The sequence below is a fragment of the Pleuronectes platessa genome, chromosome 16 (genome assembly GCF_947347685.1).
Source record: "Pleuronectes platessa chromosome 16, fPlePla1.1, whole genome shotgun sequence".
Classification (NCBI taxonomy): domain Eukaryota; kingdom Metazoa; phylum Chordata; class Actinopteri; order Pleuronectiformes; family Pleuronectidae; genus Pleuronectes; species Pleuronectes platessa.
In genome coordinates this window covers 21,654,854-21,675,832 of record NC_070641.1, presented here as the reverse complement: position 1 = coordinate 21,675,832, position 20,979 = coordinate 21,654,854, and the positions used below count along the sequence as shown (strand labels likewise).

General features: G+C 45.5%; 3 protein-coding genes and 1 non-coding gene across 5 annotated transcripts; 3 read left to right on the top strand and 1 right to left on the bottom strand.

Moving 5' to 3' along the window:
- The first annotated feature begins 913 nt into the window (after positions 1 to 913).
- On the top strand, positions 914 to 5,234 carry chadla (chondroadherin-like a). Its single transcript, XM_053443671.1, has 10 exons — positions 914 to 1,072; positions 1,324 to 1,518; positions 1,612 to 1,767; positions 1,861 to 2,006; positions 2,265 to 2,503; positions 2,618 to 2,886; positions 2,980 to 3,316; positions 3,439 to 3,791; positions 3,982 to 4,148; positions 4,768 to 5,234. The coding sequence occupies exons 1-10, from the start codon at positions 914 to 916 to the stop codon at positions 5,078 to 5,080; spliced, it is 2,334 nt and encodes a 777-aa protein (XP_053299646.1). The 3' UTR covers positions 5,081 to 5,234.
- A 274-nt stretch (positions 5,235 to 5,508) lies between these two features.
- Positions 5,509 to 5,580, top strand: trnaq-cug (transfer RNA glutamine (anticodon CUG)). Its single transcript has one exon. It is a non-coding gene; the product is annotated as a tRNA-Gln (tRNA).
- Positions 5,581 to 5,703: 123 nt separating this feature from the next.
- rbx1 (ring-box 1, E3 ubiquitin protein ligase) lies at positions 5,704 to 8,298 on the top strand. Its single transcript, XM_053443746.1, has 5 exons — positions 5,704 to 5,856; positions 6,701 to 6,779; positions 7,423 to 7,493; positions 7,763 to 7,848; positions 8,149 to 8,298. The coding sequence occupies exons 1-5, from the start codon at positions 5,776 to 5,778 to the stop codon at positions 8,159 to 8,161; spliced, it is 330 nt and encodes a 109-aa protein (XP_053299721.1). The 5' UTR covers positions 5,704 to 5,775; the 3' UTR covers positions 8,162 to 8,298.
- Positions 8,299 to 14,956: 6,658 nt separating this feature from the next.
- On the bottom strand, positions 14,957 to 19,900 carry st13 (ST13 Hsp70 interacting protein). Of its 2 annotated transcripts, none has more exons than XM_053443709.1 (13): positions 19,749 to 19,900; positions 19,249 to 19,388; positions 18,717 to 18,765; positions 18,456 to 18,546; positions 18,106 to 18,179; positions 17,927 to 17,993; positions 17,730 to 17,814; positions 17,434 to 17,544; positions 17,009 to 17,111; positions 16,658 to 16,774; positions 16,363 to 16,402; positions 16,058 to 16,206; positions 14,957 to 15,610 (listed from the first exon to the last, which is right to left on the bottom strand). In XM_053443709.1, exons 2-13 carry the CDS (start codon positions 19,356 to 19,358, stop codon positions 15,476 to 15,478), a joined length of 1,131 nt encoding a protein of 376 aa, XP_053299684.1. In that variant the 5' UTR covers positions 19,359 to 19,388; positions 19,749 to 19,900; the 3' UTR covers positions 14,957 to 15,475. The 2 variants fall into 2 exon arrangements, with proteins under 2 accessions (XP_053299684.1, XP_053299685.1); XM_053443710.1 differs by having other exon boundaries at positions 16,058 to 16,203.
- Between the last annotated feature and the right edge of the window lie 1,079 nt (positions 19,901 to 20,979).

The following is a 20,979-nucleotide window of genomic DNA, read 5'->3' as shown; positions in this document are numbered from 1 at the left end:
CCGAGCAGGTTGTGTGTTTTCTGTCCGTCATTTGGTTTGTTTTAGTGTGTGAAGGATCACATAAAATTACATTTTGGTGCAGATCTGAGTTTAATTAGAGTTTAACTTTGTACTTATCACTGATTTCCCAGGGAATCATTCATTCTTGATAATAAAAATTATGTACATATAGGAAACTGATACCTAATGAGTTTGTAATGATTGTTCGACCTGGGCGGAGAAGTGTATTATATTTTTACTACAAAAGTAACGTTGAGCTTTGAAAAAGAAATGTCTGGATTCCAAAGATGTAAAAAGCACTGACATACAAACCAAAAACAGTCAGTTAAATGTCTTAAATTAACAAATGCAGTGCAGTCGCCTTCCCTCAGGGTTTCTGCCTCCAACTGGATGGAAAATGTAAAGCCAAGGTGTTAATTTGCAGTGGGGGGGCACAGGGATCAGGGGTCACTGCAGAAGAATCTTTCAGAGCCCTGTTTGTTTGCCTGCTGCAACCGAAGCACTGGACTTACCGAGTGAAGTTAAAACAGTCACTGGTGGATAACTGGAGTGTAAACTGACAGATTCACATAAAATCCACCCGAGCTGCTGCTGTGACGTTCTGCTGGAAGGTAAAGTGTGTGTGTGTGTGTCTGTGTGTGTGTGTGTGTATCTGTCTCGACATGGTTTTTCACCAGAAGAGCTGACACTTGTGGTTCTTGAGATATTGAGTACAGATCCAGTGTTATCCAGTTGTTTTCATTTATACAGCCAATTATTTTGGGGATTTTGAGTGTTGGAACAAAGCCAGTGTCAAATTCCAGGATGAGTTTTTAACAGTAACATTAGTAAATTGTAGATTGAACAGTACAACATCCATTTTAACTTGTGAGGTTTGTAGTTTTGACGTCTAACACATGTTTTCCCGGCACAGATGCGTTTCCTCGCTGCTGCCATCGTCCTGCTGGTTCTAGCTCAGAGCTTACCCACTGAAGCAGGGAAATGTCCGAAGGTTTGCAGCTGTGACGGCGCCAAACTCACGGTCGCCTGCGTCGGCAAGAACCTAACAATGGTTCCCCCGACTATAGAGGAGGTGAGGAATTCAAACGTTAAGTGCAGTGCCTCCTTTTCACTCCACACGGCTTTTTGAGGAAGGAACACGAAAAGAAAACTAATGAATTTCAAATGTTTCTTCTATTTAAATCTTTACCCATCCAAACAGGAGCTGTTAAATGACATGGTTAACTTTTTATGAAATGCCATTCATACATACCTCTCTCAGAGAAGAATGGTTTCCACTTGAGTGTCCGATACATCGTCCATTCAGCTGCATCTCCCTCACAGATTACGCTGAAACTCGACCTGAAGAACAACAACCTGCAGGTGCTGCCCAGGGGCGCGTTTGTGCTCACACCCTACCTCACCCACCTCAACCTGCAGCGCTGCAACATCATCAGGGTGAAAGAAGGAGCTTTCCGGACCCTGGGCCGCTTGGTCTCCCTGAACCTGGCCTTCAATCAAATTGACATCCTTTACCAGGTGACAGAACAAGACTGATGCTGTGAAAAACTGCACGTCCGACCCTAAACGATAAAGCTGAGAGCTTCTCTCATTTTGGTCTGATTGTTGCAGGAGTCTTTCGACGGCCTCTCGTCCCTGAAGGAGCTGCATCTGGACCATAACCGCATTGAGGAGATTCAGCCTGGAGCCTTCACACAGCTCGGCTTCCTCAACCTGCTGGCCCTCACCCACAACCAGCTGGTGTACATCCCCAACATGGCCTTCCAGGTACTCACACTGGGGCTTATTTTACCATCAGTAACACGGACAGGGTTTTCATGGTTACTAGAGCAGCATGATCCCACAGTGCTTCTCTTCTAGGGCCTGCTCAACATCAAGTGGCTTCGTCTGAGTCATAACTCCCTGAACAACTTGGCCCCCGAGGCGTTCGCTGGCCTGTTCACCCTCAGCCGCCTCAGCCTGGACAACAATGAGCTGCAGTTCTTTCCCACTCAGACAATGACCAGGTGGGACAGTCTGAAGGATTTTTATGTTCATTGTGCACAGAACTTTATCATATGACAGCATTTAGCTTTGCTTTGGTAATCCAGCCTTGATATCGCTTATAAAGGCACATATACTTTAATAATTGTTTAAATTTGTTCTAAATGTTTGGCTTTGGTTATTAGTACAACTATGTCCAGTAGTTGGCATCAACAGCCTTGATTTGTCAAAGGGCGAATCTGTCGCTCTGGTTTTTACTTTCCTCTCTTCCCCCTGTAAAGACTCGGCGAGCTCAAGCGTCTGGACATGAGCCACAACCCCATGACCTACCTCGGGGAAGAATCCGTCTCCATGGCCAAGCTCACACATCTCTACCTGAACCACATGTCCCTGCAGGACCTGTCCGACCAGGCTTTGTCCCACGTCCCCCTCCTCTCCCACTTGGACCTCAGCCACAATCAGCTGCGTAACTTGGAGCCGCTGTCAGGCCCCAAGAAGCTGGGCAGCCTCAACCTGACTGGTACAACTGTGTTCAGACATTTCTTCATTAACACAAATCCTGACATGAAATCATAATCAAGGATGAACATGCTTTAACATCTTTACCACACCCTGATCATAATTTTTCTTAAAGGCAACCCGATCTACTGTAACTGCTACATGCGGCCCCTGAAGCAGTGGGCGCGTGCCGGGGGTGTGAAGCTGCTGGGAGCTTGTGCCGGACCTCCTCACCTCTCAGACGAGCCGCTGCAGACGGTGGCTCCTCTGAATCTGCGCTGCCGCAGCCGGGCAGAGAGGCTGACGGACGAGTTTGAGGAGGAGAGTGACAGCACAAGCTCTCCACCCACAGCCAAGCCCAAGCAGAACTCCAAGTGTCCAGCGAACTGCGACTGTGATGTGAGTGCAAGTCCAATCCAAGTGCCCTAAAAATCCAGTCAGGGTTCAGGTAAAATATCTGAAACCTTTTTGCTCTTATGTTCCATGCACCTTTGCCAGATTGAATCCCAGCATGCCACATGTGAGGGTCAGGGTCACACCAAAGTCCCGAGAGGCTTCCCCGCCAAGACGCAGCTGCTCGACCTCCGCAGCAACCACTTCCACTACCTTCCTGCCAACAGCTTCCCCGGCTCCAGCCAAGTCGTTTCCCTTCACCTGGATCTCTGCAAAATCCACGAAATCGAGAGCGGCGCCTTTCGGGGGATGAAGAAACTGTTTTATTTGTATCTGTCTGACAATGACCTCACATCCTTGGACCCTGGAGCCTTCGCTGGAGCCCCCGAGCTGACCTACCTCTACCTGGAGGGGAACCGGCTGGCACAGTTCCCTGGAGCAGGTCAGTGGTTTGTCAAATCAAGTCTGGCTGTGTGTGAATTAAATTTACAGGAATTAACATGGAAGCTAAATGCTGGAAGCTCAAATGAGGATATTGTGTGTCTCTTTGTGTTTCTCTGGTAGCACTGGGACTCTTACCAGGTCTGATTGTGCTACACCTGGAACGAAATGCCATCTCTAAACTAGAGCCCACTGGTTTGCTGTCTTCAGTGACCCCTAAGCTGCAGGAACTTTACTTGACCAATAACACCATTACTGCTATCGCCAAGGGGGCTCTGGACTCGGCCTTCCTAGCTACACTCCACCTGGGCTCAAATCAGCTGACAGAGGTGCCAACCAGCGCTCTGTCCCAGGTCCCTAATCTGGAGGAGCTCAACTTATCTCGCAACAAGATCCGCTGGGTGGGACCGAACTCGTTCCAGCCCATGTCCCAGAGTCTGAAGAAGCTTTACATGGATGAGATGAGCTTGGAGAAGGTACAAGAGACCTTACCATTCTGTCCCCAGTGTCCTTAGCTTCATGTCTGTGTCTTTCCAATCTCTGAATGCACTTTTTTCTTTAACAAATATATTAATAATAGCCACAACACTGGAGCCATATTTACTCTAGAGGCTGTAAAAGCAGGACTTATCGTTGATCAGCTCTCTGAACTGTGTTGTGGTCCAGATGTCCCGGGACGCTCTGGCGGGGCTGGGCACCGCGCTGAGGGCTCTGACTCTAAGAGGAAACCAGCTGGAGGAGCTTCCTGAGCTGAAGCTGCTCACTGGGCTGGAGGTGGTCGACCTGCAGGACAACCCGCTGATGTGTGACTGTGCTCTACTGCCGCTACGCAGGTCAGTGAGGAGTCTCTTATAAATATCCCTTGAGTTGTTTAATGGTAAATTAAGTGAGTAGACGCTGTTTTAGTCACTGGAGCGGGATGGAACAACTGGTAGAGCGATCAACTTCACAGATAGAATACGGATGTGGGCCACTTCAGGAAATGATGCTGCACTTGAGCCTGTAGTGCTGACATGTCAAAAAGCAAATGTGAAACCAGAGTGTTCCACTTTTTAACTGGTGATTATGGCCTAAATAGCACATTATGGCCTAAATAGCACGAGGGATAATCTGGTTGAGTCAAGCAAACCTGGTCCATTTATGATCAAGCAAAATGTGGCCCGGTTATACAAACACAGCATTGGGCCACTTTAGGTATGAATGTGGCAGAGCCACCACCACTGTGAGCCTATAGACGCAATGCAGCAAATGTGGGCCAGTTCCAGTTGACATACCAGTGCCACTTTTGGCAAAGATATGGCACAACCTGCTCTGAGGCAGTGGATTGAATCTAACAGGAGAGTAGCCACAGGGATCAGGGGAGCATAAAAACCAACAGAGCTAAGTGCTGTTCTACTCACTGTAATTATTCAACCCCACGTCTCCCTCTGTCTCTTTGTATCTGTGCCCCAGGTGGATGGAGAATGTGAGTCTGGAGGTGACGGCCACCTGCGGCCACCCTCCTGAGCTCAGGGGTCAGAAGGTCAGGGACGTCCAGGTCTTCTTGTCGTGCCCGGGAAGCAGCTCTCCCTCACACCAGCAGGTCGTCGTGGCAGCGAGAGCTGCAAAAGTGAAGAAACCCAAACCCAGTCTCCTGAAGGCCCCGGGGGTCAAAGCTAGACCCGCAAGGCCCAAAGCCAAAGCACCCAAACCTCCCAAGAACCAGCCTCAGAGGAAACCTGCGTCAACAAAAGTGGCCAAAAAGACCAAGAAGACACCGAATTAAGAGAAAAACAAAACAATCTGGTTTAGTTCAGTTTGCCCAGGAGACGTGCTCATGAGTTTGTTCGTGCAACTGAGTGTTTAAATGTTGTTTTATTAATTAAAGCTCTTCAGATAACAACTGTGTGGAGGTGAAGTACACTCTTTGCTACATGAGCATAATAAACACAGCAGAGCCCAAAGGGAGAGAGAGAAGTGACATTAGTCCTGTGTGTTTATTAATGTATACTGACATCCATTAGTTAAGATGGTTGATATCCAACTATACAGACGTTTTGCAGAACGTGTGTCGTTAAATTGATGAAGTTCATTTCCTCACATGCCAAACAACATGACTTAGTGTTGAGTGTGTGATTCCATCACTTATGCCTTGGTGCACGCTGTTCTGTGACGTGTCGTGAAGTACCGTGAGTATTTTCGATGTGAAGCAGCGGTTCTATGGTGTAATGGTTAGCACTCTGGACTCTGAATCCAGCGATCCGAGTTCAAATCTCGGTAGAACCTGAATTTTTTTTCCTGCTTCATTCATTTAACGTTAAAAAAAATTAATCATCTCTTTTAACATCAGATCAACATCAACTCTTCTCCACGATCAGATCAAAGACACAGTCCTGGCTGTGATCCGTCGTTAACCCGCTGATACCGGCGGAAATTGCATGCTTTCTACTTCCGGGTGGATCACATTAAAGCGCAGCTCTCATGATGGCGGCAGCTATGGATGTAGACACACCGAGCGGCACCAACAGCGGCGCCAGCAAGAAGCGCTTCGAAGTGAAGAAGGTAATGATGGCGGAGAGATCGTGTAAAACATGTCCGCCGCGCCCGGTGACCGCTAACACGGCTCCATGACACGGGCCGGACGTTAGCATGCTAGCGCCAACTCATTATGGCGTTTAGCCGCTAACGCAGATTAGCTGTCGGCATGAATTAGCACATCTCGTTGAGGGGGGGGTGAAGCAACGTGTTTAAAACAAGATCTCGTCGCGGTGTAATGATGACCACCGATCACCCCGCCACCGCGGTGTAACGGAGACCGGAGACGAGCCACCCGAGCGCCGCCGCTAAACCGTATTGACGTCACGGACCGCCTAAGCTAAGCTAAGCTAGCTAACCTAGCTTAGCTCAACTGCATTTTCCAACTTGCAAAGAGTCAAAACAACACCATTTCCTTGCAATTGTGCTGGATGGGAAAAACCTAACTCATTATAAGATGTCAGTTTGTGTTAAGAATTATTTCTTAACTGTTGGAAAGAAAAGGGAAAACTTGTTATGGATATAAACTTATTACAAATGATCTGAAGTCTAGTGTTTTGCCCAATGTCTGTTAAAATCATGACTGTTTTGATTCTCTTCTGTATGAACTTGAACGATTTAATGAACGAGTCGTGTTTTTGTTGTTTGTGTGTTTGTTTATGTGTGACTGTGTTGTGGTTGGCACCTCACACTTTAAACTATATATGATTTAAGCATTCATCACTGAGGCTTTACATGCTGTACAAGTCAAAACTGCATTGGTCACTTACTATTTCCATGTTGTGTGTGTCTGTGCTGCTCAACACCAGCACTGACGTGTTTGTGTTTGAAGTGTGAAATGTAACTTTCTTTGTGTGTTGTTTCCCACCAGTGGAATGCTGTGGCGCTGTGGGCTTGGGACATCGTGGTGGATAACTGCGCCATCTGTCGGAACCACATCATGGATCTCTGTGAGTTCACCTTCACACAGTGGAATCAACAGTGACCCGTGCACTTTTGCCATGTTCCATAAAGTTGCTACTGTCCACACAGACAGTCAGACCTCTTGGTTTCAGCTGTAGCTCTGGTTGTACCTCTCCCTTGGGCTCTGTTGCCAACTGTGTTCAGGTGCTGGTCACACTGCTGCCACAGACTGAATCTATCCACAGACAAATTAGGGTGATGTTTTTTTAATCACTTCCGGTTCTGGTAAACACCAATGACGGCTGCGTGGCTTATTCCTCCGTGAAACCAGGATATTGGTGCCCGGTTGTTCAAACCCTTAATGATGGCAACCCTAACACTCTCTGACCGGCTAGCTGTTTTGTCATTACATGTGACCGGGAAGCCAAAAACATTCCCATTCATGTGACTTAAATGATGCAGGAGGCTTCTCCAATTCTTCCAGTGTCCATGGCTTTCACCGTCAGCTACTTTTAATATGCACAGTTCAGGTGAACACACAACTGTTTTGATTTAACCGCATCTCTGGATTGTAATTTAAGCAATTACTACTGTACTAAGTCACAGTAAATATAACATTTTGGACGTAATCCGTAAGTTCGGTTTTGTGAAATTGCATCTGTTGACACATTTGTCTCGTTCCCCCACCAGGTATCGAGTGCCAGGCCAACCAGGCTTCTGCCACCTCTGAGGAGTGCACTGTGGCCTGGGGTGTCTGCAATGTGAGTTTCCATACCTGCCTCGAACAAATCTCTAATGCTGATTTTATAAAATAGAAATCTCATTGTAGTTCAGTGTGATTGCTGAGCATCTTGAGGTCATTTCCAATAAAAAATGCAATGTGTTGTATTCAAATCATGTGAGTTTTTTTGTAGGGGGTATGATATCGTGAATTTAAAAACATAAAATAAGTTCTGGCTATGATAAACCATACAATGAATACAGTTTATTAATTTTTCCTTCTACCCTGTCTTTCTTTTTCCATCTTCAGCACGCCTTCCATTTCCACTGTATTTCTCGCTGGCTGAAAACCAGACAGGTTTGCCCTCTGGACAACAGGGAGTGGGAGTTTCAGAAGTGAGTAACATCAACCTTAGGTTCAGGTGTTTTTCCTGAAAGCTTAGTACAGATGTATGGCTCTGGGGAAACGTCTGCAGATTATTCTAATGGTGCATTGACTCTTAGTTTGGTTGCTCATCGTTGCCGGAGACTGTACAAGTACTTTATGTTTGTAATGACCAGCTGTATTTACAACGCATCCTAACAACTTCATGTGTTGCAAAAATCTTAAATAACATCTGAACAATAACGATGTAAAAAAGCAATTCTTAATAAGATGAAATAATTCTCTCTTTCTCTGCTTTCATTTTTTCACAGATATGGACACTAGCAGTATTATTGCTAAAAGCTTTATTTGCTCCAGTTACCATCGTTCAGCCTGCATCCTCATTTCTTTTCTCTGATCCCGCCCACTTTTAACCCTCACAATGTTGTAAGTTCAAAATAAACGTCAATGTTCTCACGATACAGAGCTGTTTTTTTTGTATGGGTTGTATGGTAGGGAAGTGTTATAATCTTACGGTTGTTCCCATATACGGTTTTACATTTCACCTGACAAGTTTTCAAAGCATGTATTTCAGTTAATTGTGGAATAAAGTGAAGAGAGAACTTAATGTTATATTTTTATTTTTCACAATATTTTATTCCCCAAGAAAGTAGGGAAACCGGAGCACCCAGAGTAAACCCATCCGGTCCATAGAGTGCACACACGCATACATACACACTTGCTCACCATAGTTTTGAGGACACTAATTGACATAATGGACTCCCTGGCTCCATTAGGGTTTTGGTTAGGGTAAAGCCTGAAACATGCGTCTGCGTCTTTTCACGCCGCTGTGGCGCAAGACTCGTTGTCATTCATGCTTCCCCAACCGTTGCGCGTCTTACAAAGCAATTCCGCGCCAGAACACTAGGCGGAGTAATGCTTTTTGTCGAAGACGACCTGAGAGACGCCTTCTTTCTTCTTCATCGATTGTTTATTTACATAGCTACTGCGGCTCCTTGTAGCCTTTTTCAGGCGGACAAATACGCCAGTCAGTGACGGGTTATACAAGTGGACATACTTTCGGATCTCTTCTGCCAAACGCTCTTCTATTTGGTCCATATTCATTCTTCTAAATCTCCCGTTGTTTCTGCCTGTATTATGGGGCATGAAACCGGAAATGCAGCTCCAGAAGGGATTTAGAGCAGACCAATCACAGCCTTGCGGGCTGAGTGAGCTTGCGGAGCTTTGCCGTAAATTTTAGAAAAGGGGGTCGACACCCGTCAGCACGTAAGAAGGGATACATAAGCACGTAAGGGACCCGGAAGGGCTCTTGCGCTTACGGGCCCGTGAAAACGCAGAAGCATGTTTCAGGCTTAAGCCCATCATAACTAAATGCCTCACCATAGCCCTGACCAACCCTACAAGCCTTTGAATTTGTAAGGACCAGTCAAAATTTCCTCACAATCATGATATTGACCCAGAATTGGCCCTAGTAACCATAGATATACACATGCACACACGTGCACAGTTGGTTCTATGAAATCCAATGGAAGTGGAGGAGCTGAAGTCCTACTCCTACAACCATACACACGCAGATGGCAGTATCGATAACGAAAGCGGGGGGGGCCCCGTTCCTGAGTGGTCTTTGAGTTTGCAGTGAACACGCACCTCACACATGGGGGGGACATGTGGGTAATGTCTAAGAATCACACGTTTCAGCTTCATGACAAACACACGGCCAATCTCTTGCTGCACAGACTGAGCCATAATGTCGGACTTTATGTTGGGAACGAGGTCCTTCGGGAGTACGTCCATGATAAGGTTTAGCAGACGGTCTTTGTGCCAGGCCATGACCTGCTCCTGGTTGTCCCTGTAGACGTTGCACCTCTGGAAGAGCTGCAGGATCACCATTCTGATGTACTCCCTCAGGTTTCTCTGTGCCTCAGTAAACTCATAGTCAGACCCCAAGTCTGTATCTGGTTTGTCCTGCATCGTCTCTGTATCAGGTGCGTTCTGCATTAGCTCTGACACGCTCTTGCTACTTGTCCTCATTTCGGCCACCGAGGGTCAATGTGCAACAACCTGTTCTCATATAAGCTGTCATCTTTGTATCTAAACACCCAAGGCTGATTTCTTTCCCCTCTGATCCCTCCCAATTTAAACCCTCACTGTTGGTAGTGGCATCTGATGATTCTGTGTGGTTTGTGAAGCAGAAACAGAAGCGGCCTTAAGCTTCAATGGAATAATCTAATAGTTTTATCATCAGCCTTCTAAAATGCACCATCAGCATCACTAACTGCTCAACATAGGCTAGAGCATGGGCGTCGCCGGGCATGGCTACGTCATACATGACATGTGGAGGCTGTTTGGAGAATTGGTTTACATCGGCTCTTATGAATATTTTACGAGGGGGCTGCCCTACAGATGTGCGTTAACACTTACAGCCCCCCTCGGGAGAGTCCGGAGGATCTCCAGAGTTCAGAGCTTGTCTGAAAGCAGTTCTACTGTTAGTAACAGGGTTGTGGATGTTTTCTGGAAGCTGGTGAAAGGAGAACTCAGGCAGCAGCTGATATACAAAAGGTTTTAATGTAGACTTGATGCATCAAGGAGACCAGAAGGTGCAACAATATACAAACGTCAATAGAGTAACATGAGCAATTGTCAACCCCCAGTCTGAAGATGTCTCCCACATCCACCCAGTATATCTCACTCTACTTGCTTAACCAATTCTAAGAGCACATCAATGGAAGGCTAAAATAGCTGTCACTCTCTATGTTACATGTAGGTGTTCACATCCTATTGGAGAGTTAAGTCTAAAGTATTGATTCCTAAATCCCAATGAGTCCTTACGTTTTGTCCCTGGTGAAATACACAAAAGAGTAGAAGTAGGTGAGAGTTGAAGTTGGTGTCTCTCTGTCTGGAGCGTCTGAGTAAGATATGAACGTCCCTGAGCGAAGACGCTACAATGTCTAGTTGGTCCTTTATCTAGAACCTGACCTTGGTCCTGCTCAGAGAGAGAAGGGAGAATCTGTGGAATGAGACCGGCCCTATTCTCCTGGACAGATATACTGTAATATACTATATATATACATAGTGGCATATAAGTAATGTCTGAGGATGGTAAAAAATTCCTCATCAACTGTTCCACTTTGTCATCGCTGTTCTCAAATGGTGTAGAGCTATCGCAGTGGTCAATGAGGCATCTACTGCATGTTCATATGTGCACCTCTGTGTCGGGGCTAAATAAAAAACGCAAAAGCAGAACCTGGCTGTGAAGAATACCCTCAAATGGGCCATGCTACCATGTGTATAGTAAAGTCAGTTTTTTTATCTACTAAACTACCAATTGAATGTGTGTTTGTAGGATTTATTCCGTTTTGTTTGCTTAAATATTGCGTTGTTATTTAGGTGAAACAGCTCAGGGGGCAATGTTTACAAAGTAAGGTCTTTAACCTTTTTTTACTTAAACCACCTAAAGTGATATAGTTGTTGATACTCGTGTATCTTTACTTCAGTAGGATTTTATATGCAAGACTTTGACTTAAAATTGAAGTTTTACAAATCTGAGAAGGAGTCTTTCGCTCATCTGGAGTAATCCAAGACTTATACTACAACATTTAATGTTCTACCTCCTGGATTTGCGGAATTCCCCCCTCCGGCCTTTCAGCCCCTGTAACCACGCAGGACTATTACTACTACTATTATTTTTTCACTTATATAAAACATTTTACAACTAATTATACTTTTTTATGACTGAAACAATGTTATTTAAAAAACAATGTATGACTTACATCACAAGTTCACAGTGAGTGATTGACGACTGTCGATTAAACGCAGATTTATCTCTGATTTGGGCTTTTGAGTTCCTAATTTGGCAGTGAGTGGAAAATCAGGTAGTGTGAACGTGATGTGTCACCATTAAATAAACACAAGTCTTAATGCTTAATAAATTTTTGAAGGAGCATAAGCTTGTTGGCAAAATTGGTACAATGATGATCTTTACTCCCCATATCCAGTTTTACATTTCACCTGACAAGTTTTCAAAGCAGGTATTTCAGTTAATTGTGGAATAAAGTGGAGACAGAACTTTCTATATATAAATGTTTTAAGATTACTAGAAATGAATAGGGAAACTGGAGCACCCAGAGAAAACCTATCTAGTCCATACAGTGCAACAACACACACATACACACTTGCTCACTACAGTTGTGAGGACTCTCATTGACATAATGGATTCTCTAGATCATTCGGCAGTGTGGCCTAGGGGGGAGGAGTGGTCGTCCTCCAACAAGAAGGTTGGCATCTTATGATGGTTAGACGTCTAACCCAATAACTTTCACTAAAGCTTATGAGTTAGTAAGGCCCAGTAACAATGATGTCAATGAACTTGAGGTTAAGGAGTTAACCCCTGTCCTCTGAAACATGAGTGCATCTCGTGCATCTCCATGAGCGCAGGGCGTGGACGCAGGCCAATGTATGCTTCTCCGTTTTGACGGACACGGACAGATAGGACCGCCTTCTTTGCCGTGGAACCTCCTCTTTGGGCTCCGCGGAGAGCTCTTCGTGCAGCTCTGATTCTCTGATTCCACAGCTATCATCACATTGTTTCTCAAACACCGTCAGGTTAGAAGTAAACAATTTGTAGTAGTTAGTATCCGGAGTTCCTGCTGACTGTGTGTGGAAGCTGGGGGGGAAGCTAGCTGCCTCGTGAAGCTTGAATCCGTGGAATTAGCAACGCAGTTCGGAAACAAGACCGAGGAACCGCTGCGCTAAGAAACGATAACATCAGCATTATGATTTTGCCATCGTGGACTTCTCTGGGAACTCATGAGGTGGGCTTCTCTAAGCTTGTCTTCTGTTGCGCCACCTACTGGTCTGGCGGTGAATTGTTTTCAGCAACGGAGAACTATAAATCAAAAAGTGTCTGTCCGATCCGTCCGTCCGTCCGTAACGGACTCGGAGAAGCTTAAATGGCCTTAAGACCTGGCGATGGCGGTGGTGCGTCGGGCTCAGTATGAGCGACGCTATCCAGCTGAACTGGTCTCACGCATAAACGACCTAGTGAAAAGACCCCCAGAACCGAGGCCATCAGCCCTAAAAGTCTGAGGCACGACCTGAACTTTAGCAACACCCTGCGAAAAAGTGCCAGACCCCGGTGGCCCCCCTGAGGGAGGGGGCGCCACCGCTGCCACGGTGCATTTCACAAACACCCGTGGGCTCAATGAAAGACCGAGCAGGAGCACCCGGTAGTCGTATGTTATGCCCTGGAAGGCAAACCTGATATATTTGCTGTGAAATCATTCCCGGAGCCGATAGACTCCTGTGAGTCGGAGCGCGAAGCGGTTTTAGACTTAAGGCGTAGTATAATGCATATTTGCTCACACACAGTTGGTTTTACAACAAAAACAATGTGGTAAGGACCATAACTCCAACCATAACGGGGGATCCCACGGCTATGACCCCGCAGATGGCAGAGAACAGTGAACAGCGGAAAGGGGTGGCAGGCTCTCCTGAGTGCTTCTTAAGCTTCATCTGAAAGATATCAATCATGGTACTCTCCTCATGTGGTTCTGGCTCAAGAATCTTTGCTTTCAGCTTCCTGCCGAAAACACGCACCAGCTGTTTGAACACAGACCTGGCCATTTGGACCAGCGTTATGTTGGGAACAAGGTCCTTCGGGACTCCCTCCATTATCAGCGTTAGTAAACGCTCTGTGTGTCTGGACACCTCCTCATCCTTTCTGCCTTTTAAGGCCTTGCAGCTCTGGAAGACCTCCAGGATGACCGCGCAGACATACGTGGTCAAGTTGTTCTCGGCCTCGGTAAGTGCGTAGACTGCCTCCGTGTCTATATTCGGTTGGTCTTGCATCGTCTCGGGTTCAGATTGGTTCTGCATGATCCTCTTAATTATATTCAGCTCGTTTTCTTGAGAGGTGGACACCAATGTAAAGGGGCATTGACCTGCCCTTAATATATAGGGTGACTGCTTTTTATCTATGGTTCCTTTGTTCTCCTGTACATACAAGAGGAATAGCTATGCAAAGGCCTTCATCAAAGGCATTAATTCGCCTTTGAGACAAATCAGAGGGTTTTCCCTTTAAATGTGTGGCTATGATAGATGAATTGCAATCAAATGGCCCTTTATTTGCTTTGGTTAGCGTCATTCATCATTCAGTAGGCATCATCATTTCTTTCCTCTCTGTTCCCTCCCACTTTTAACCCTCACTGTTCTCAATGTTGTAAACAAAATAAACAAATGTCACAATACAGAGTCTGGTTTGTTTGAAGCGGTAATACAAACATCTTGACACAAAATTGTCTGTGTAAAAATGTTATTTCATTAGATAATAGTTAACAATGGGCCTGGCAGACCTTAACACCTGAAAGCTAAGTCTTCTAATTGTATTTGGTTCATTTCTGTCTAAATACATACACTTGATGATATGGGGCGCCGGCAAAATGGACACTCCAACAGCCAATAGGTATTCGTTTTCTTTTTTTTTTAAATCTATTGTGATTCGTCAACCCTTGATGCCATGTCAGCTACATCCGCTGTCACTGAGTGACTTCCGCTGTGAGGATTTGTTGACCGGCTTTAGCGGAACTGCACCAACAGGGAAACTCTGAAGCTGACCTGACCGGACTGACACCTTCTTACAGCTGGGGGGTTAACTTAGCAGACGCTGGAGGATAAACGGACTCCGGACCCAAGTCCCTGTCTGTGCCACTGACCCTAAATAGAGCAACCCTTGTCCTCCTAAACGTCCGTGTTGTCATGGCTCAACCGGCCAACTGGAAGAGCAGGAAGAGCCAGATGTTGGTTGAGGGCTGGACTAATTTGGTGAAGTGTTTGGTAGCAGAGAGTAGAACACGCCTTCTACACCCTGACCAGTAACCTGGACGCCTTCAGGTCTCAGTGGGGGATCTGACAGTTTTATACTCCAGATTGCAGTGATTTTTCTGGATCAGCACGTCATTCTATTAGATTCTTGTTATATCAGGTTAACCAGAATAGGACGGACGGACAAGCCGATAACACAGTGCCTCCGGCCAGCGGCTGTCGAGGGCATGGAGGCTTACAAGTGGTTATGTATAAAACATATAACATAGACAGAGATCAATGAAAGGAATGTGCAACCAGTTTGCAGGAACAGAGGTTTGAGTATTTTATTATCGTGAATCATTTTCCCAATAGGGTGAGAAATCAAGAACAGCACATTTTTGTATTTATAATAGATCTGTTAACAAAACGTTTCTCTGTTCAGAGGAAGAAAAAACACAATAACTAAACCATTACCATGTATTAAATGCCTGTAAAAAGGTTTGTGAGCTAGCTTCAAAAAGCAGGGCTTTCCAGTTTAGCTTCTCCAGATACAGGTTAAGAAATATCAAACTGTGGTTAAGTGAAGTGCCCACGGAGAAGTGTCAGAGAGCTGACTCCTCACCGTTTGGTTGCTTGGTTGAGACATCAATAAGTGCTGACCGGCTGATGCAGAACATTAAAAAAGTAGCCCCACCTTCTGGACATTACACCAAATAAACTGCCACCCGCTCCCCACGTTTGATCTGGACACAGTGGAATAATTGTTGGCTCCCTAGATTGTTTCACCACGTATTCACTCTCCCCTTCTCCTCTCCACTCCTGTGGTGCCTTTCTTGTTTATGGTTGTGGTGGGGCTCCAAATTTGGCACTTAGCTTGGTGACGAGTGCCATGATTTTGGGGTTGCTCTGGTACTTGGAGATGTTGGCTGGATTCTGTGCCACATCCTGGAAGGCAATCATCACCTCAGGGTCCTAGAGTTGAATATGGAAAATGTCATCTTTATTCACCATGTGCATTTCCAAAATCAGGTTAAAAGGCTTGCTGTCAGTTTAAGTGATTAAATATCCACCAGTTAGGACAGTTTGTTTTGTTTCACATCTCTCCTTCTCTATCTCTCACATAAATAAAAGCCAAAATTAAAATTAAATCCCCTTCCCTCTTTTTAATCTCTTTTAGTGAACCACATCTAAGTCTTTATCTGTGCTGCGCTGTCAAAGGCTCAAATACACATGATCCTGTGTGTGGAATCAACACGTCCCTTCGTTTCTTGTCTCCTGCCTTCGTCTGAACTCCACCTCCACAGACCATCACCTTCTCATCCAACACAGAGAACTAAACTTTCCAAAATAACAACATATATCTTTGAGATGTAGAACAGATTTTGGGGTGAACTATCCCTTTTAAGGTTCTCATCATACCTTCATGGCGTTGAGAAGCTCAGGATCCTTCAGGAGGTCACCAAGACCGCCCATGCCGCCCATGCCGCCCATGCCAGGAGGGGCTCCGCCTGGCATGGCTCCGCCTGGGAATCCACCCGCACCTCCGCCTGGGAATCCAGCCGCACCTGCTGCAAAACAATGAAAAGATTCACCTTTTAACTATATGATGTGACTAATGCTTTTTCCCCCCATAGGGTACTATGCTCCCATATCTCCTATAATGGCATTTTGAGTGTGTAGCTTATCCCATCATGCAATGAACCAGCTCGGTTCCAATCTCCTACCTGGGAAAAATCCTCCTCCAGCCTGTCGTGCTTCTTCCTCCTGTTGAGACAAAAGAATGGGTCACGTTTCAGGGGCATTCAGGAGTCACCAGTGGTTTCTACTGTGGTTTCAAACGGGGCCTACAAAACTCTTATTGTGAAAACTAGTGCAATGCCAGTTTCGAATGGGCCGTTTTCTTGGCCTGTGGTGACGCTGGTTGCTGATTTCTGAGCATCTCTAGTCGGCCATTGCAGTTCAGCTTTGAAGGACCATTTATTAGCTTTTCCAGATATGAAATCCTCCAGAGCAACTCACCCTCTGAGCCTTTGCGTGCTCCTCTCTGGCTTTCTTTACCCGCTCTTGTTTCTCCTGGACATCCTTTTCTTCTCTCTTGCGCTCATATTTGCGTCTGTGCTCAATGAGCTTGTTCGCCTGGAAAGAAAAGGTAAGAAAGACACATAAGACAAACTGGATTCCCTCTATTTCAGTGCAGGTTTCTAAAGACCTCTGATCAAACTGTAACTCTGCAATAGGAAAATGTGAACATTAGCAGAGATCCCCCCTTACATAAAAATAACATACCTGCATTGAAGTTACTACACATTTATTATTTTTTAAAAGCCTGCAACATGTTTTTTTTTATTCCCCCTCTTCTCAGGTTCTTACCTTAGGCTGGACCTCCTTCAGCATCGCACTGGCGTCCTCGTCGTAGTCCAGCTTACAGGCTGTGGCCAGGTCTTTGGCTGCCTCCTCCCAGTGCCCCAGCAGCCTGCAGCCACACACCAGCACAATACGCAATCAGCGAACAGATAGCAGGAGCAGCACGGATGAAGTGTTCCTCCACAAACAGATCCCTCTTTCGCAAGGAGCCCACATAGATCAATGGCAGTCAGAAATAATAACCCCCCATGATTAGTTACTGATATGAACTTAGTTGCCAAAGTTGAGGTGTGCTACACCTGGGAGTGTTTACACTGAATGTTTGGTCATGACATGCGGATGTGAAGGTGTGATGTCTCTGCCAGGCGTTTGTTCACAGCACACACTGGGAAGTATCTGGCCTATAGTAGAGTCTTTAAATAGGAACGCACCTGTGAGCTTTCCCCCTCCACTTGTAAGGCTGTGCAGAGTCTGGGTTGATGTTGATGGCTCTGTTGCAATCTCTGATGGCTGCGTTTGGTTTCTGCATCTTGACGTAGACACTAACACACAAGAGGACAACAGATCACACTCATTCAGGACTAAAGAGCAGTTACATAGCAGACAGTGTTTGTGTTTCACAGCTAAATACTGAGCCTTTATTATTATTTTCCGGAATCGAACAGTGACCAGGATGAATGACAATCTGCTGTGAATAACCTGAAGAAAATACACCTGCGCCTCTCACCTTGCCCTCTTGGCGTACAGGATGGCTAAGCAGGGATTCAGCTTGATGGCTCCAGCGAAAAGATCCAGAGCTTTCTGTAGATCACCTGTAAAGAAAAATGTGTAAGAGAGGATGAATCTAATTTAGTTCAGTGCTGTTTACCTCATCTTCACAGGGAGTGTGTCTTCACAGGCCCCATATTCTCAATCTCCACCTACCTTCTCCCAGAGCGTTAATGGCCTCCATCTTCATCACATCGGCCTGATCCATCATCTCCTCTGTGACCTGAGGACATTTAAAGACAAGATTATCTCACGAATCCTGTTTAAATGGTTGAAATTGCCTTGAATCTCGGTTTGCAAGAGAGTAAATGTATTTGTGATCAGTAGACATTTACCTCAACATTTTCAAAGTCTCCCATCTCCTGCGGTTCATCGGTGTCTGGCTCGATCACTCCCTCGTCGTTGATTTCTGTAAAGACAGATAAACAATGTTTATAACAAACTTTGCTTCACTTCAAGTTCTTTGCTTGGGTTTAAGTGTCGGGGGGGTTTACTGGCCTGCTTTGGTTTTCATCAAGATCACACAAAAAGCACAGTTGGCATTAATAAGTGAGATTGAATGGTGCTGGTAGGATTGTGTTTCCACCCATTTACAGACTGAGCTAAACTAACCAGCGACTAATCTACTGACTCCTGTGTCCAGAGGTGTGATTAGAGATATTGTTGAAGGTTTGGATGAACAAACCTATTTCACTCTCCTCGCTCTCGGACAGTGTAGGAGGCTTGGGCTCAGGAGGAGGAGCTGATGCAGGGGGAGGTCCACAGGGACATCCACCCTACAGGTCAGAGAGTTACAGCATGATGTGACCGTCAGGGAGACATAACTGCCAATACGATTAATCTCCACATATTTTTACACATGTTTGCTTTCCAAACACACATCAGAGTATAAGAATAACATCCATAAAATCGAATCATCACAGATAAAGAATAAATAGCATCTCACGTGGCATGTCTCCTCAGTCGGGGGTGGAGGAGGGATCGTTGCTCCCATGCTGCAAAACAAAATCATGAGAGTAATTCAGCCAGAAGCCCAAGTCCCATGATTTTTCCAGTTCTTAGATTTCTGGATTAGTCAAAAACAGATGCTATTTTAATCTTAAGCTTCTTTCTAAAGGCCTTCAAACGTCTCCATGCTGCTCCTGTGAATGGAAATAAGGTTATTTACACCATGTTTTTAGCCGGAATGTCCTGTTATGCTCCTCCAGAGCGTGTGGATCAGACATTTACGCTAAAAACATGGTGTAAATGACCTCGTTTCCAATCACAGGAGCAGTTTGGAGGCGTTTTGTCTTTTTTTTTTTAATGAGGCGATCGGATAATGAGTGAATTTTCATTTTTGGATGACCTATCCCTTTAATCTAAGAACACATGTGGCACAGTGGGAGATAAATAAATTCCATTTGGGTGTTTTGCTCAATAACCAGCACACTTGTTTAATCTGTGTGTGTGTGTTCACGTGCTGCAGCAGCACTGACCCCAGCAGCCAGGTCCGGAAGAAGCTCATCTCTGGAAGGTGCAGGAGTCCCGGTTCGGCCTCGCATCTCTGCACGAAGCCCTTTAGCTCGAACATCTTTCGTGGGTCCATGTTGCTCTGTCACGTCCCGCACACGGCGCGCTGCAGGCGGGGAAAAGCACAGAGAAACCCCCGTCAACCGCTTCACCGAGCCTGCTGTTGTTTGCTTTTTTTAGCGGCTAACCACGGCTAGCTACGCTAACCCGGCCGGGACCGAGTGCAGGTCCGCCACAGCCGCAGCGTGATCCCCTCCCCGGATAAACCACAATGTGCAATAACACAACATGAGCCACTGACTCAATCTCGAGCAGCCTGAAGTTTCTGGAAATGCGAATCCGTCAGTGATGTCATGGCCGCTTGACGCATGATAGCACCCGGAGCTAGCTACAGCCTGCACCGAGATTAGCTTAAAACACGGCGGAGCAGCGGGACATAGAATCCTCTTATCCGAGGGAAACGCACCTATTTGAAGATCTACGCCGATGGCGGCCGGATAGAAAAACCCCACGGAGGACGGAGACAGTCGACTTGCAGCACTGCTACGCTTCTCTGGATGCAGCGTCGCTTCGGGTTTTCATTCAGGCAAGTTGTGGGACAGCCCGAGAGATCACGAGCATTTGATGCCCTGCAGTGAGTCTGTCAGGATCAGGGGAGTTTACAGGAAATCAACCCCAAACCTTTGGATTTAAGGATTATATATTAATATATAATCACTTAGTGTTTTTTCAATCTTAATGTGAAATTTGACATTGGAATATTAAAACATTTAAAACTTAATCCTGGGTGTAAGATTTCACATCTATAAATGCATAATAATACCCCTGATTTAACAAGATTCCTCTGCGAACAGACACAATGAGATCGTGGCTGTGTAGGAAATCATCTACTCACCCACTAACCTTCACTATGCAAGGACTTCTATAGAGAGAACTATATCAATCAATCAATCAATCAAATTTTATTTGTATAGCCCATATTCACAAATTACAGTTCGTCTCATAGGGCGTTAACAGGGTGTGACATCCTCTGTCCTTAACCCTCAGCAAGAGTGAGGAAAAACTACAAAAAAAAACGTATAACAGGGTAAAAATACGTAGAAACCTCAGAGAGAGCCAGATGTGAGGGATCCCTCTCCCAGCACGGACAGAAGTGCAATAGATGCCACGTGTAGGAAAACATCCTCAAGATTAAAGTTTTATATACTGAGCCCTTTTGGACACTACTTGGCAGATTACTTCTGTAGCCGTGATTACGTCATTGTTACATGATAATGGCGTACTACAGCTACAACGTCGGCTGGTGGAAAATCCCATAATACATTTAAAATGATTATTTCACTTTTGGTATTAATCCTTTTTGGCTCTGCTCTTATTTAGATTTGTAGTAACGGGCGGGAGCAGTGCATGAGGGTATATTGCTCTGTGAGTGACCGTCGATTGTACACTACTTTTCATAATGCATTGTGGGAAACAATGAGTCCACTGTATAGAGTATTGAAATTTATATTTAACATTTTGTTGCCTCTGCCTGCTGCACCACCGCTCATCTGAAAACTTTGGAGAATCTGTTGCTGTTGTGAACATTTGTCGTGTTCCATTACACCTCGTAATGACGTCACACCTGAATAACCTGAGTGGATAATGTTCCAGTTGCATGGGAACAATGTTTGCGTTAGCTAGCTGGCCATCATTGG